Here is a 17,648-nt window from a genome sequence, read left to right as displayed (position 1 = left end):
ATATCACCTTGAGTGTCTGACATGGTAATTCAGTTACTACACCTCAATATTTAAATTAAAATGTATATGTTTAACTTTAATTCTGGGTTAACGAGATTATATAAAAGGTGTAACAAGTGGCATCCAGCTACAAAATAAGTAAGAACATTAAACACGTTTTGGAAGGAATTTTGAACTTGTTGGGGGGGACTGGTCGTGAAATGGTTAATGGGAATGTTTGGAATGAGCTCGTTACCTTGTAACCAAGGAGAGTACCACAGAAGCCACTACAAAACAAACTGGCAGCCTGGGTAGCTAGAGAAACTTAAATAAGTGTAGACAGATTTCAGGTTAATTTTGACTGTATTTCGAACATTTAATTAATGACCATATTTTGAAATGACTTTATAGTCGAGCGTTTTACACTGTAAATCACTAGCTAGCTACGCGTTCAAACCGCATGGAATAAGTGGAACCAGGTGCAGGTTGGTTGAGGCAATAATATATTTGCGATACTACTTTCACGATAGTTTTGCCTCATGTCGTGACTTCTCTGCTTGAAGTGTATATTTCATATTGCTCACAATGTCCACTGGGATTCATCATGCCACAAATCAAAGCATCAAGCCCTTCAAGTCTAGCGAAGAGTACCTGTATGCGATGAAGGAGGATTTGGCAGAATGGTTGAGAGATTTGTACGAGATCGATATTGACGTGAACAACATACTGGAGGCGCTCGAGACGGGCGCGGTCCTCTGTTCCCACGCCAATAATGTCACAAGAGTGGCGGGAGAGTTCATTCAAAAGTACGGGATGGTGCGACAGGTCCAGCTGCCAACGAACGGTGTCACGTTCGTAAATTCGGCCCAACCTGCAACTTTCCTGGCCCGGGACAACATCTCAAATTTCATCAGTTGGTGTCGAAAGCATATGGATATTAAAGGTATGACAATATTCCTGCATAATGGCAATTTATGTTTTGACTGACAACTACTTTTGCTGGCCACAATTTTTCAATTGCATATATCCTACAGAAGGCTTGAACGTAATTTAACTGGGTGAAGCCATTGCGAATGTAATCTTTATATGCCGTAAATCCACACCCACTTGCCCCACAGGTCAAGTGGCAAACAGGTGTGACAAACTGACATGAATGGAGTCTCTTGAATTAATGGCTTATTGACCAGCATCCCAATATTATTTATGCCTATTGTATTCAAAATATTGGAAAAAATATATTTCTGAACGTATGCACACATTCAGTAGCCTACAACGGACAGTGTGTGCTCAACGGTGTTTGATGGAATGCATGCAATATGGACATTTACCACTAGGTGAGGCTCTAAATCCATACTTCATAGGAACATGGCCTCGTGAACCGTTCCCTCAATTTTTAAATCTGTACTTTTCTATTGATCACATCCCTGGATAGAACATTCATCTGGAAACAGAACTCAGCGCCCAGGGTTTTCCTGGTCATGTTGGTCACATGAGGCTGCTCCTTCGTATTATGTTAACATCTCAATCCTCAGACGACTCACTCAATCCTTCTCCCCACTCCTCCAGATGTGCTCATGTTTGAGACAGACGACCTAGTGCTGCGGAAGAATGAGAAGAACTTTGTGCTGTGTCTGCTGGAAGTAGCCCGGCGGGCCTCTCGTTTCGGCATGGCCGCCCCCGTGTTGATCCAGTTGGAGCAAGAGATCGAGGAGGAGATCAGAGAGGAGCTGGAGTTGCCCCTGGAAGAGACCCCGCCACTAGCCAAACCCCAGCGGCGCACCTCCAACACTCAAAACCTGGATGAGATGGTGAGACCGCACCACTGGAACCAGTTCACAAATTGGAACCAATGAACAAATCTTCCACTATAATCAGTGATCAAATCCACTATTCCAACTAGTTCACATATCTCCCACAGTCACTAATATTATCTGTAATTGTAATCAGCGATCAAATCTATTTTAAGTGACCAGTTATTACAAATCTACCACTATTACAAGTGAACTCTAACTAATGCTATTACAATGCTAATGCTATTAATACCACTATTACAATGATCAAGTCTACTGTAACTAATGCTCAAATCATCCAAAGTAACCAGTGATCAGATCTCCTGCCCGCAATGTGGCCAGTCTGGTGTAACTACTGATCTGGGTCCCTCTATGGGGAAAGGACTAGTACTCGGTTTTATACACTGAATTATATTAGACTTGTTGGATAAACCTAATGATGGTAGTTTGGGCTATAAGGGTTGTTTCCATTTTAATGAAGTTATCTGAGGAAATTAATTAGACCATATCATTTTTTGTGGAAAAGATTAACAGACCATGGAAATTGCTGTACATGTCAAAATAGGCTACAGGATTGACTTGAATCTTCTCTTTTCAATTTGACCTTAACTAAGCCAAAGGGAAAACTCTTGGCAATGGATGGACCACCACCTTTTGCTGTCGTAACTCACTTATAAAACCCTGTGTCAAGAGGGATGAAGGCTTGTTTTTGTTACAAAGATGTGAGTTGTCAGACAAGCAGGGGAAAATGTCTTAGCGGGTGCCTTGGCTGCCGGGATATGTCTGATTTGTATAAGTCTGGGGTTCAATACAGTCACTAACTGATATATTGCATATTTAAGAAATAGCTGGATAGTATAAGGAGACACAGTATTGCTGCCTTTGTCTAACACAGTGTGTCTGTGTGAGACTGAATTGTACTTGATTTTAACTATTAGTCACCCTGGCTATAGAATAAAGACAACATATAAAAACGTACAGTACATCATGTGCAGTACTTTTGATTACGTACAGTTGAAGTCGGAAGTTTACATACACCTTAGCCAAATACATTTAAACTCAGTTTTTCACAATTCCTGACATTTAATCCTAGTAAAAATTCCCTGTCTTAGGTCAGTTAGGATCACCACTTCATTTTAAGAATGTGAAATGTCAGAATAATAGAGCAAATGATTTATTTCAGCTTTTATTTATTTCATCACATTCCCAGTGGGTCAGAAGTTTACATACATTAGTATTTGGTAGCATTGCCTTTCAATTTAACTTGGGTCAAACGCGAAACGCGTAGCCTTCCACAAGCTTCCCACAATAAGTTGGGTGAATTTTGGCCCATTACAGAGCTGGTGTAAATGAGTCAGGTTTGCAGCCTCCTTGCTTGCACATGCTTTTTCAGGTCTACCCACACATTTTCTATAGGATTGAGGTCAGGGCTCTTTGATGGCCAGTCCAATACCTTGACTTTGTTGCGCTTAAGCCATTTTGCCACAACTTTGGAAGTATGCTTCGGGTCATTGTCCATTTGGATGACCCATTTGCAACCAAGCTTTAACTTCCTGACTGATGTCTTGAGATGTTGCTTCAATATATCCACATAATTTTCCTGCCTCATGATGCCATCTATTTTGTGAAGTGCACCAAGTCCCTCCTGCAGCAAAGCACCCCAACAACATGATGCTGTCACCCCTGTGTTTCATGATTGGGATGGTGTTCTTTGGCTTGCAAGCATCCCCCTTTCTCCTCCAAACATAACAATGGTCATTATGGCCAAACAGTTCTATTTTTGTTTCATCAGACCAGAGGACATTTCTCCAAAAAGTACGATCTTTGTCCCAATGTGCATTTGCAAACCGTAGTCTGGCTTTCTTATGGAGGTTTTGGAGCCGTGGCATCTTCCTTGCTGAGCGACCTTTCAGATTGTGTCGATATAGGACTTGTTTTACTGTGGATATTGATACTTTTGTACCTGTTTCGTCCAGCATCCTCACAAGGTCCTTTGCTGTTGTTCTGGGATTGATTTGCACTTTTCGCACCAAAGTACTTTCATCTCTAGGAGGCAGAACGCGTCTCCTTCCTGAGCTGTATGACGGCTGCGTGGTCCCATGTTGTTTATACTTGCATACTATTGTTTGTACAGATGAACGTTGTACCTTCAGGTGTTTGGAAATTGCTCCCAAGGATGAACCAGCCGTGTGGAGGACTCTACACATTTTTGGGCGGGTCTTGGCTGATTTCTTTAGATTTTCCCATGATGTCAAGCAGAGGCACTGAGGATGAAGATAGGCCTTGAAATACATCCACATCCATCATCCACTCGAATGATGTCAATTAGCCTATCAGAGGCTTCTAAAGCCATGACATAATTTTCTGGAATTTTCCAAGCTGTTTAACCTCTCTGGGATTATGTTGCCCACCTGGCCAAAAGCCAGTGAAAATGCAGAGCGCCAAATTCAAATAAATTACTATAAAAAATGAAACTCATGAAATCACACATGTAAGATACCAAATTAAAGCTACACTTGTTGTGAATCCAGCCAACATGTCAGATTTCAAAAAGGCTTTTCAGCGAAAGCAAACGATGCCATTATCTGAGGATAGCACCTCCGTAAACAAAGAGAGAAAAGCATATTTCAACCCTGTAGGCGCCAAATTCAAATAAATTACTATAAAAAATTAAACTCATGAAATCACACATGTAAGATAACAAATTACAAAATGCAGAAATAAAAATATAATTCATGCCTTACCTTTGACGAGCTTCTTTTGTTGGCACTCCAATATGTCCCATAAACATCACAAATGGTCCTTTTGTTTGATTAATTCTGTAGATATATATCCATTTATTTGGCGCGTTTGAGCCAGAAAAACACGGGTTCCAACTTGCGCAACGTGACTACAAAATATCTCAAAAGTTACCTGTAAACGTTGCCAAAACATTTCAAACTACTTTTGTAATACAACTTTAGGTATTTTTTTTACGTAAATACTCGGTCGAATTGATGACTGGATAATCTGTGTTCAATACAGGAGGAAAACAAAACTGTAGCATGCTTTCTGGTCATGCGCCTCTAACAGTACACTTCAAGTGACCCTCGTTCAAGATGGCCGTACTTTTTCATTACACAAAGGAAAAACCTCAACCAAATTCTAAAGACTGGTGACATCCAGTTGAAGCGATAGGAACTGCAAGAAGGTCCCTTTAGAAATCTGGATTCCCAATGAAAGCCTGTTGAAAAGAGTGACCTCAAAAAAACAAACATCTGAATTGTTTATCCTTGGGGTTTGGCCAGCTAAATAAGTTGTGTTATACTCAGACATGATTCAAACAGTTTTAGAAACTTCAGTGTTTTCTATCCACATCTACTAATAATATGCATATCTTATCTTCTGGGTATGAGTAGCAGGCAGTTGAATTTGGGCATGCATTTCATCTGAATGGGAAAATACTGCCCCCTGTCACCAAGAAGTTAAAGGCACCAGTCCACTTTGTATGTAAACTTCTGACCCACTGGAATTGTGATACAGTGAAATAATCTGTCTGTAAACAATTGTTGGAAAAATTACCTGTCATGCGCAAAGTAGATGTCCTAACCAACTTGCCAAAACTATAGTTTGTTAACAAGAAATGTGTGGAGTGGTTGAAGAATGAGTTTTAATGACTCCAACCTAAGTTTATGTAAACTTTGACTTCAACTGTACATGTTCAAGTGTTGGCTCTTGGATTTCACCCGTGTTTTTGTTTCTCAGGTCCAGTGCCTCATTAGCCGCTGCACCTGCCCCACACAGTTTCCCATGTTCAAAGTGTCTGAGGGCAAATACAGGGTGGGGGACTCCAGCACACTCATATTTGTTCGGGTATGCCTCTCTCCGCCACCTGTTCTACTCTCTTCCCTCTCTCATCCTCATCAATTGCTCACTCTTTACAGCTGAGCTCATTCTGTGCCTGTCACTTCTCATCTCTGACAATCTATCACCGATATACACATATACTGCAGCACTCTATGGAGATTAAAAAAATGACTTTCAGTGGAAAAATTGAGTGATCTGTTTTGTGCTTTTTTTACTGTGGCAGAAAGTGGGGTGTGACATATGTAACCTTGAAGGTCTCTTTGAAATGCTTAATGCTATGTAGTCATTATTGTGAGTGAATCATTTGTCTTTTACTATCTTAACCCACCAATTAATTATACAATGTTGCAGTTGTGCTCTTTTTCATAGGTATGGTTTGTGTGTGTGCGCCCGCATGCGTGTCCATGTTTTATCAGATCCTGCGTAATCATGTGATGGTGCGAGTGGGTGGAGGTTGGGACACCCTGGAGCACTATCTGGACAAGCATGACCCCTGTCGCTGCACCTCTATCAGTGAGTTCTCTCAGACCCCCCCACATACACACATACGCTAGCCCCCCTTCCGACTGAGCCTGCTAGCATCACCATCACTTACATAATGCAGGAGCATTCACCAGGCAAATTGATTGTCAATATTAATCACGAAACACAGGGTGACTGTGAGCTCCTGAGAACTCTAACCACAATACTATACAACAATGCAACTCAACTTTATTAATCCCCACAGGGAGCAATTTAGTTTAGAAAGTATCAGAGTACATGGATGTGTTTATATAATTACAGTAGGATGGAGAAGTAGAATACCTGGAATATTACTCAAAGCGATTCTCAATATTGCAATAGTGTAGGGCATGCTGCACACTAGGTGGCAGTCCACATCTTAACCATTGCGCTTGTCATGATTGGACAATTGAGCTGCTCATTGTGTATTATTGTGCATTGACAAGCACATGCATTAAAGGGGACAAGGAAAGGAAACATAGATGGATGACTGCGTACCCCGATGAGCTTCTGTCAATTATATTACCGCTCCACACTAGATGCTGGTGTAATAAAAGACTTGCACTATATATACAAAACTATGTGGACACCCCTTAAAATTAGTGGATCTGGCTATTTCAGCCACACCGTTGCTGACAGGTGTATAAAATTGAGCACACAGCCATGCAATCTCCATAGACGAGCATTGGCAGTAGAATGGCCTTACTGAAGAGCTCAGTTACTTTCAACGTGGCACCGTCATAGGATGCAACCTTTCCAACAAGTCAGTTGCTAGAGCTGCCCTGGTCAACTGTAAGTGCTGTTTTCGTGAAGTGGAAACATCTAGGCGCAACAACGACTCAGCCGCAGAGTGATTGATCACACAAGCTCACAGAACGGGACCGCCGAGTGCTGAAGTACGTAGTGTGTAACAATCGTCTGTCCTCTGCTGCAACACGCTCTACCGAGTTCCAAACTGCCTTTGGTAGCGACGTCAGCACAAGAACTGTTCAGCAGGAGCTTAATGAAATGGGTTTCCATGGCTGAGCAGCCGCACGCACTCAAGACTAAGATCAACATGCGCAATGCCAAGTGTCGGCTGGAGTGGTGTAAAGCTCACCACCATTGGACTCTGGCGCAGTGGAAACACGTTCTCTGGAGTGATGAATCCCGCTTCACCATCTGGCAGTCCGACAGGTTAATCTGGGTTTGGCGGATGCCAGGAGAACGCTACCTGCCCAAATGCATAATGTCAACTGTAAAGTTTGGTGGACGAGGAATAATGGTCTAGGGCTGTTTTTAATGCTTTGGGCTAGGCCCCTTAGTTCCTGTCAAGGGTAATCTTATTGCTACATCATGCAATGACATTCTAGACAATTCTGTGCTTCTAATTTTGTGGAAACAGTTTGGGGAAGGCCCTTAACTGTTTCAGCATGACAATGCCCCCATGCACAAATCAAGGTCCATACAGAAATGGTTTGTCGAGATCGGTGTGGAAGAACTTGACTGGCCTGCACAGAGACCTGACCTGAACTCAATCGAAGACCTTTGGGATGAATTGTATCGCCGACTGCGATCCAGGCCTAATCGCCCAACATCCATGCCCAACCTCACTAATGCTCTTGTGGCTGAATGGAAACAAGTCCCCATAGCAATGATCCAACATCTAGTGGAAAGCCTTCCCAGAAGAGTGGAGGCTGTTATAGCAGCGAAGGGAGGACCAACTCTATTAATGCCCATGATTTTGGAATGAGTTGGTCATGTAGTGAATGTAACTGAAGCATTGCTGGCCTCCTCTCCACGGTCGGCTTTTAACCAAAGGCATGTAACATCATAGCCGCAGGAAATAGGGGTGCTGAGGGTGCTGAACTTTTTTTCTTTCTCTCACACAAGTAGTTCACTGGGCCTTTACTAGTCCTGTATTAGCGAACCAATATACCCCCAATCCCTAACATCTTCCTGGGGCTGTGTAAAATCTCTCCTGCCTCACCAGGCTTGTAAAATAAAGCCCCAAGAGGGCCAGAGTGGAAGGACGGTGGACTGTGATTGTCATTTTGTCATATAGACACACATTTCTGTTAGGAGCAGTCATTAGCCTAACCTCTACTTTCAGCTGATGAGCGCTGGTCTTTTATTCCCCAAATTTAGAGATTGGAAAGAGTTGACGCCAATGCAGAAATATGAATTGTGACAGGCACTGACATTGCAACCATAAACCTAATTGGTATTCATAAGATCTATCGGAGGTTAAATACTTCAGCTAAAAATACAGTGAGAAAAAAAAACAAGTTATATAAATTGTGCTTCATTCCTAACAAGATCACCATGCCGCAAATAAGTGCTTTAAATAACGATTACCATTCAAATTATGTGCTGATGAATCCTGTATCTTACGTTTTATTTTCACCTTGGTGATTTACTGGGATATTTACAGCTTCCCTGTAACACTGGTGACAGATGAAGACTTTGTTTTCTTCTCTTCTCTTGATTTCCATCCCTCTCTCATCTCTCTTCAGCCCATAAGCTGGCTCAGCGCCCGGGCACGCCGGTCCACGAGATCAAAGGCAGGTTGCCGGGGCGCCCAGACGGCCAGGGTCCAACCATGCCTACCATGCTGATCATGAGTCGCCACGACCAGACCCCCTTCCAGCCCGTCCTCTGGACCCCCTCCGAAGCCCCCTCCACCTATTCCCCCAGGGGCCTGAGGCCAGCCAGGACAAGGGGTTCCCTATCACCAGACACAGGGCTCAGAGCCTCTTGCTCCCCTAACAGATCGTCCCTCTCTCCTGACCCAGGCCCCCGGTTCTCCAGGGAGATGAAGACTACCTTTTCCAACAGGTAAGAGAATAATGGTGATGATATTGATGAAAATATTAGTAATATTGATGATAATGCTATTAAAGACAATGATGGACATTGAGGGTGTTGAAATTGATTGTAAAATCACATTCATGGGTGGTTTTCAGTACCAGGGTACATAATATATCAGTGAATGCCACACTGACCTTAAGCACAGTTTGAACCTAACAGGATCATTAACACAGCTTGGTTCCCCTGGACCTTGTTATTAGTGCTGATCACCGCCATTTAACTACATTATTAGATTACCTGTTCATTGATGGATGTAAAAAGGATACATCATATTTTGAAAAGCCCTCGCTTGTTGTCTGGCATCAGCAGCGAACGCCTTCCTAATATTGAGTTGCACCCACTTTTGTGCACCGAACAGCCTCCATTTGTTGGGGCATGAACTCTACAAGGTGTCTAAAGCATTCCACAGGGATGCTGGCCCATGCTGACTCCAATGCTTCCCACAGTTGTCAAGTTGGCTTGATGTCCTTTGGGTGGTGGACAGTTCTTGATACACACAGGAACTGTTGAGAGTGAAAAATCAATCAGCGTTGCAGTTCTTGACACACTCAAACCAGTGCGCATGGCACCTACTACCATACCCCATTCAAAGGCACTTACATCTTTTGTCTTGCCCATTCACCCTCTGAATGACACACATACATAATTGATGTCTCAATTGTCTCAAGGCTTAAAAATCCTTCTTGAACTTGTCTCCTCCCCTTCATCTTCACTGATTTGAAGTGGATTTAACAAGTGACATCAATAAGGATCATAGCTTTCACCTGTGTTCACCTGGTCAGTCGGTCATGGAAAGAGCAGGTGTTCCTAATGTTTTTTTTATACTCCGTGTAGATGGGTCACCTTGCTCTGTCAGGTGTTAAGTGCCATTCTAACTCTCTATGTTAGAGGACTGAGTGCAGAACCCTCTTACCATTAGGACCTTATGGCCTTGTCTGAGAGCCCCATAAGTGTTTAAGGCATTAACAAAGCAAACACTGCAGTACAGATCCAAGGGCTGCCCACATAAACCTACTTTTGTTCAAGAAAAAGGATGTTGGCTTAAATGAATGTAGTTTGTCAGACTAAATTTTAAGTTTCATTTGTTGTGGTAGCATATTATGTTCATGAATAATTTGAACGGAGTCTGTTTACACTTCACTGGTGTTGAACATAGTACAGTACAGGCTGTATTTTTGAGCATCAAGCAAAATGTGTTTTGTAACTTAAATTTAAATTACTCTTTTAGCTTTTTCCAAAGAGTGAAATTACATAATCTGCAAAGGAATTGTCTAAAACGTGCGTCCTCATGCATGACTGTTATATTGTGATAATGTGACTCAATACCTCCGTGCTGCACGCATAGTTTTACATTCCCGTTTTATTGTGTTGGATCATTTCACTGTTAACGTCCCCCACTACATGTTAGATCGTTAAAATGAATCAACTTTGTCATGCCGCCACAATGTATTATTAACATTGTAGCTGGCCTACTTCAGCACAGTCAGTCACTGGAGTTATAATTATGTGGATAATGATTGTAGGGATGCATATGTTAGCATACACTACACCAGGAGGTATCTGTGGGCAGCCTGCTTTTGGAAACGATGTGCAAATTAACAGATTTATTAGATTTGGGTTTTTTTTCTACAGTTTATATTATCGGTATGGTATACTCTAGATGATCATTTTCAGTAGTCTATTCAACATATTTCAGTCTCAGCATTATGCTGCAGAATTCACTGAGAATGTAAAATCACTGACAGATTTACAGACCTTCTATCCAGGTTAGTTTGAGGATATGAGGATGACCACTGACTGTCCATGAAAAAGTCTGTGGTCATCTTTGTCTATCACTGGTTGAAACGATGTCCTGCAGCCTCTGTAGACTTGGATTTTGATGTAGCAGCTCTATTTTGCTTTGATTTCTCAAATTCTGTAATGAGTTTCCAGGTACTTAAACTCCAGGCTAGGAAATATTCTAAAATGACATAACATTTTCTGTCCATTTAATTAATCTATTGCACAATAGCATGGCAAGCAAATAAACTCAGCAAAAAAAGAAACGTTCCTGTTTCAGAACCATGTCTTCCAAAGATAATTTGTAAAAATCCAAATAACTACACAGATCTTCATTGTAAAGGGTTTAAACACTGTTTCAATGAACAATAAACAATTAATGAATATGCAACTGTGGAATGGTCGTTAAGACACGAACAGCTTAGACGGTAGGCAATTAAGGTCACAGATATGAAAACTTAAGAAACTAAAGATGCCTTTCGACTGACCTTTCTAGGGAGTTTTTCCTAGCCACCGTGCTTCTTCACCTGCATTGCTTGCTGTTTGGGGTTTTAGGCTGGGTTTCTGTACAGCACTTTGAGATATCAGCTGATGTACGAAGGGCTATATAAAATAAATTTGATTGATTGATTGATTGACTCTGAAAATCACCAAAAGAAAGATGCCCAGGGTCCCTGCTCATCTGCGTGAACGTGCCTTAGGCATGCTGCAAGGAGGCATGAGGACTGCAGATGTGGCCAGGGCAATAAATTGCAATGTCCGTACTGTGAAATGCCTAAGACACTGCTACAGGGAGACAGGATGGACAGCTGATCGTCCTCGCAGTGGCCGACCACGTGTAACACCTGCACAGGATTGGTACTTCCGAACATCACACCTGCGGGACAGGTACAGGATGGCAGCAACTGCCCAAGTTACAGCAGGAACGCACAATCCCTCCATCAGTGCTCAGACTGTCCGCAATAGGCGGAGATAGGCTGGACTGAGGGCTTGTAGGCCTGTTGTAAGGCAGGTCCTCACCAGACATCACCGGCAACAACGTCGCCTATGGGCACAAACCCACCGTCGCTGGACCAGACAGGACTGGCAAAAAGTGCTCTTCACTGACGAGTCACGGTTTTGTCTCACCAGGGGTGATGGTCGGATTCGCGTTTATCGTCGAAGGAATGACAGTTACACCGAGGCCTGTACTCTGGAGCAGGATCGATTTGGAGTTGGAGGGTCTGTCATGGTCTGGGGCGGTGTGTCACAGCATCATCGGACTGAGCTTGTTGTCATTGCTGGCAATCAACGCTGTGCGTTACAGGGAAGACATCCTCCTCCCTCATGTGGTACCCTTCCTGCAGGCTCACCATGACAATGCCATTGCTCGTTCTGTGCGTGATTTCCTGCAAGACAGGAATGTCAGTGTTCTGCCATGGCCAGCGAAGAGCCCGGATCTCAATCCCATTGAGCACGTCTGGGACCTGTTGGATTAGAGGGTGAGGGCTAGGGCCATTCCCCCCCTAAATGTCCGGGAACTTGCAGGTGCCTTGGTGGAAGAGTGGGGTAACGCCTCACGGCAAGAACTGGCAAATCTGGTGCAGTCCATGAGGGGGAGATGCACAGCATTACTTAATGCAGCTGGTGGCCACACCAGATACTGACTGACTTTTGAATTTTGACCCCCCTTTGTTCAGGGACACATTATTACATTTCTGTTAGTCACATGTCTGTGAAACTTGTTCAGTTTGTCTCAGTTGTTGAATCTTATGTTCATACAAATATTTACACAAGTTTTCTGACAATTAACGCAGTTGACAGTGAGGATGCTTCTTTTTGCTGAGTTTAGGTGTATGCATTTTTGGTCATAGCATAAAACTTCTCATTATCAAATCATTTCTGGGTAACAATTATGTACCTTACTGTAGTTTTAAATTAAAATGCATAGCATTTTTGGCCATAGCATACATCCAGAGATTTTGTGCTGTTCATCAACTTCAAGCAAATCACAAAGAAAATACAGCACAATAGCATTATATAGGCCCACTTAAAGGTAGACTCAGCAAAATGACGTTGCCACGAACAGCACCGCAGATATTGAGATGAGCGAGATGCAAGACTTCGCTGTCACACACAGTATCTGCACATGTGCACCTGTTCTCTTCAAGCTCTTACAGCTTGTGAGCCATCGGACCAAAACATCAGTGAAGTTGAGCCTCATGCTTCAACACTCTTTGTTGTGGAAATTGACCCTCTGTGCTGTTTACGTTCTGCATCTGTCATATCGCTGGGTCTACAACATGACAAAATAAAGATATTGGCTGTCTCGTTAAAATCCTAATCACATTTTCAGTGTTGCTCTCTACCAGGGAGTAACTATGAGCGCCTTATATGTAACGTAGTGCGTTCTGACAGCCTTTTACGTGACAGTTTTTGCATTTAACACTATTATTATTACATATTATTACAATATTATTGCTAAACAATACAAGACCGAGACAGTTGGTGAAAGCAGAAAACTCTAGGCTAGATGTGTGTGAAGTAAGATGCACACAAACACATCCACTGTTTGTTTGCTGTTCTAATTTGTGCTGTTGCCAGTGTCTTCTGTCTGTTCGTTTTGTATTACGTTGTTTAATCTCCGTTGCCACAGGAGGCATTTTGCCTCTTGCCGTCATTGTAAATAAGAATTGGTTCTAAATTGACTTGCCTGGTGAAATAAAGGTAACTATTTTAAATAATAATTTTTAGTTTAAGCAACTTTTGTTTGTTTTTGCAGCCTTTGTTTTTAGTTTGCAGAAGTGGATTTAGTAGGCTACATTGTAGAGAAGCCTGGAAACAACTTTTATTCTGTATACTTACTCATGTGCAAACTTGCATTAACAAATTAATAATGGTAGTTATTTAGGTCACCTTGGAGAGATCGGATACGCAGTGACATATCAAAACTTGAGTGTGATTTTGTTGTGCTATTTCAGACTGCGACAGAGTGCTTCCACACCCACTCTCCAGCACCACCAGTCTGGGCGTAATGATGACGCAGCACTCAACTCTTCCATGAGGACAGGCAGAGAGGCCACACGCTCGTCCCATGCCCCCCGCTTCACCAGCAGCCTGCCTCGGTACAGCCAACACTCCTCCACACCTCAGCCCCAGCCCAAGACTAAGCCCCAGGCTCAGAGGCCTAGAACCCCCCTGGTCTTCCACAGGTCCCCTGGGCAGCAATCCTCCCTGCTCCAGCCCAGCCCAGAAAATGGGCTTACTCAAACCTGGACTAAGTCTCAGTTTGCCTCTAAGCTCAGGCAGAGCTCCATGTTGGGTGGCAACAGCACAGAACCCCCACCCGCCAGATATACCCCTGTCTGCCCCAGACAACCCACCATCCCTATCCAGCAACCTGAAAACAATGATACTCTTCAAAAGAGCCCCGATTTAATTCGCACCTTCTGTCCAGCCAAAACATTCTGGGAAGAATCATCTGGGGAATGCCAAGTCAGGCCCTTCACACCCATTGGAGGAAATCTGAGGGATCCAAATAAGACACCCACCCCTTATGACATCACAACCAACCCTTCACACAGCGACTCCAACCATGAGAGAATGCAGGGCCTGACAAGACAGACTGCATTTGGCTTTCCTGTCAATGACAAGGCTTCTCACAAAAGCACTGTGGTGAGCCTTGAAGAGCCTGAGCATCCAGAACTATGTGGCAAAGTCTTTGTGGCAGGAGACAGAGCGATAGACAATGCTTACCTGTTTACCCCTCCCCCCATCAGCCCAGCCCAGGAGGCCAGTCTGTACCAGAGTCTGGAACACGAGATCCTGTCCAACCTCCAGCAGCTCAGCGTCGACTCAGATGACAGAAAACGCAAGCAAAACGGTCAATACCAACCATCTCAGAATATCGCTGAGAACGATTATGGTGGATTCAGTACAGTTCTAGCTGGGTTCGAACCATCTCCACATACCTCAGCCTCTTATGCCACACATCCAGTTGAGGCCAGCTTTGATGCAGTCATCACTGAGCTCTCCAAAGGGAATAGGCTGCTGGAAAAGGTGTGTGTGGAGAGCTGGGTGAAAACACTCTCTGGTAGCCCTAGAGCTAGGGAGACTTGCAGCAACACAGAGGTGGTGAACTCCAGCTTAAACCTCAAAGTGGCCAAAGCCTGTGTAACCAGCTCCTGGTCCTCTATGGGCTCCGGTGTCGAGTCCAAAGAGCTGCCCGCTGATTCTACTTTCTCACCGGACTCTGGGAATGGAGTTAGCATTAGCATAAGGCGCAGGGTGACAGACGCCAATTCACTTGTAGTGAACTCCAGAGCCACTACCATAACAGGTCCTGATAGCCTGTTGAAACCAAGGAATGGGTCTTTCAGGCAGAAGAGAACCTTGAAGAAACCAGAGAGTGTGCCCTCCATCTACAAGCTGAAGCTCCGGCCAAGGCACGACTACAGACCAGGCAAGAAGCCCTCACGAATCCCCACCCCAATCTCCTACAAAGGGGGTCAACCTGCGGGGGACCCTGGAGGGTCCAGAAGGGGGACACACACCTAGACGAGCATCACACACCTCCCCCAGGCAGGCAGACACAGGGTTCCACAGAAATGTATCAGAGCTACAGGCAGCATGGCTACAAAGCCACAGTGAGGCTAAGGCAGTGGCAAATGCTTCAACCGGTGACAGTAGAGGACCCAGAGCAAGAGTCCCGAGTCTAACCCCTTACGTTTCGCTTCCATAGCAAATTGAGGTACTCAAGGGAAAAATACTCTATTTGGATGGTAATGTACAGGTACTGTACTACATTTATTTTTGGTTAAAGCTGAATTAATGCATCAGACCACACAAAGTAGTGGTGAAAGATTATCTGCATTCAGTGGAGCGTTCACCTCAACAAATAAAGGTTTAACTATAATGCTCAGTTTCGGTTCAATTTATTACTTATTCTGTGTGCACTCCACTACATTGTGTGACAATTATTTTAATGCAAAACTTTCTTCAATGCTATGGTAATCATATGTCTTTATTCCAATAGAAAATATACATTCTCCATCACAATTCTCCTCTATTCCCTCTCCGACAGTTGAATGTATTCAATTCCCTGTGATTTTATTTGTAAGGGAAATCTATTTGGTGGGAGGTCAGATTTCCACTTCAATTTTGCTTCAGAGCAGCGCTCGGCTCCTTTCCAAATGCTCTTTTTAAATGGGGAACCAGGGAGCAACACACACACAGGCAGCGGGCAGCTGGAGAGCAATGAGAATAGAAGCATTCAGACCTTAATATCAGACACATCCGAGCGTCTCACAGCTGCTGCCTGTTACTCCAGGATCCGTTCTATCAGAGCACAAAAGATAAGCAGATAGCCTCACCCAGACCCCCACAGACTCAGGTATTGAGGCATGGCTGAAATTCAGAGCCATTGTATTTATATAAGGCTGCAAACACACATCCACAAACCGAAATAGACATTAACACACAATGTGGTGGCTGAAGCCACAAACTCATTTGCTGATCGATAGGTTTTTTGTTTTTTTAAATAAAAGATTCCCTTTCATGATTGTGAGCTGAATCACAGATTAACTTTGAATAGATGTTTTTTTTTTTTGACAGCGCTCGTGTTTAATCAACATTCAAGGCATTATTTTTTTATTGACTGCTTCTCAGGAGTGGCCCTCTCGTTTACAGTTCCGCGGGTTGCTACTTTAGCATCCTTTGATTGCTTTACTTAGCCTAAGATACTGTCTCAGTCACCTTGTGTGTATTGAGTTTATGGCTGTAGCCTGCAGACTTCTATATACCCCTCTAGCAAAATGCTGCTTGGAAAATCAAGTCTGGAGCTATTAATAGCCCTTGTCAGAGCTGCAGCCCGTCACACTACAGCAGCTGTGCTTGTTCCCCATCCGCTTGCACACACGTCACGCTCCTCGCCGCCTCAGTCTCTACTAGAAAGACTCCTTCAATTACCTCTACTGGCTGTGGGCCGGCCAGCGATACTGACACACTGGGATGAGCTGTACTAGGGACGAACAATACACACTGGGACATATCAGGGATCAGCATCCGGTAGCCTTGAACTCAAATTCTGTTTTTTCAGCAACTTAATTTCTCAAAACAAGCACCTATTAAGTTTGTTGAACAATTTGATTTGATTATAGCATTAAAGTAATTCACCACTAGTGTATTTTCTTATTAGGCCCTCAGGTTCAAGATGGCCCTCCAGTAGATATCTTTGAATACAATACTGATATTAGACACCTCACAATGCCAGGTTAGTGGTTCTCATCAGAAAGGGCCTTTAGCGAGAGACCTCAGGAAATTAAACGGGAATCCTGAAAATAAAATGTTTTATTGGAATGTGTAATGATCACAAGTCACGAAAGTAGTAAGATATTATGCAGGTCTGTGACTAAAGGAGTGGAGGAGGGAAAAGTAAATCTGACCTATGGCGTAAAGGGCAACCATGCAAGGCAGTGGTCTTTGAGACTGTTAGTCTGTCGAGTTTCTCTGGCTATGTACTATAGACCATGTAAGAGTTCCAGACAGACCTACCTCTGAAGTATTGAAGAAGGATGCTCAAATTATGATGTATTCATGAAACAGACCAGAGAATGGGATGTCTGAGGACTCCATCGTAATTATAGGTTCACATCAACACAGAGCAACTTAATCATAGACAGCTAGCTAGCTCATCAGCATATATAACATTTTTATTTATTTATTCAGGAACAGGCTGATTAAAGTCACAAAAGTAGTTTGACTCTGATTTTGAGGGCTGTTAGGCATTTGAGACTCTCCTTATGGAATGTGATTGGTCCAAAACAGAAAACACTGCTGCAACTGGCAGTTTATTATCACTATCTTCTTATAGTACCATACTAATTTAGTTTAATTCAAACAAGTGGCTATAGTCATGTAGGCTAG

General features: G+C 43.3%; 1 protein-coding gene across 1 annotated transcript; it reads left to right on the top strand.

Annotated features, from left to right (window-relative positions):
- The first annotated feature begins 34 nt into the window (after window positions 1-34).
- LOC110533581 (GAS2-like protein 2A) lies at window positions 35-15,639 on the top strand. The gene is made up of 6 exons (XM_021617940.2): window positions 35-922; window positions 1,546-1,787; window positions 5,514-5,621; window positions 6,032-6,128; window positions 8,612-8,933; window positions 13,706-15,639. Exons 1-6 carry the CDS (start codon window positions 565-567, stop codon window positions 15,279-15,281), a joined length of 2,703 nt encoding a protein of 900 aa, XP_021473615.2. The 5' UTR covers window positions 35-564; the 3' UTR covers window positions 15,282-15,639.
- Window positions 15,640-17,648: the final 2,009 nt, after the last annotated feature.

The sequence above is a fragment of the Oncorhynchus mykiss genome, chromosome 10 (assembly GCF_013265735.2).
Source record: "Oncorhynchus mykiss isolate Arlee chromosome 10, USDA_OmykA_1.1, whole genome shotgun sequence".
NCBI classification, from domain to species: domain Eukaryota; kingdom Metazoa; phylum Chordata; class Actinopteri; order Salmoniformes; family Salmonidae; genus Oncorhynchus; species Oncorhynchus mykiss.
This window is presented reverse-complemented; position numbering and strand designations above follow the sequence as displayed.

Bases quoted from the DNA above. Each gene is read 5' to 3' on its own strand.
- LOC110533581 (XM_021617940.2), top strand. From the start codon at position 565: ATGTCCACTGGGATTCATCATGCCACAAATCAAAGCATCAAGCCCTTC. The intron at 1,788-5,513 runs GTGAGACCGCAC...TTTGTTTCTCAG, and splicing joins CTCAAAACCTGGATGAGATG to GTCCAGTGCCTCATTAGCCG. The intron at 8,934-13,705 runs GTAAGAGAATAA...GTGCTATTTCAG, and splicing joins AAGACTACCTTTTCCAACAG to ACTGCGACAGAGTGCTTCCA.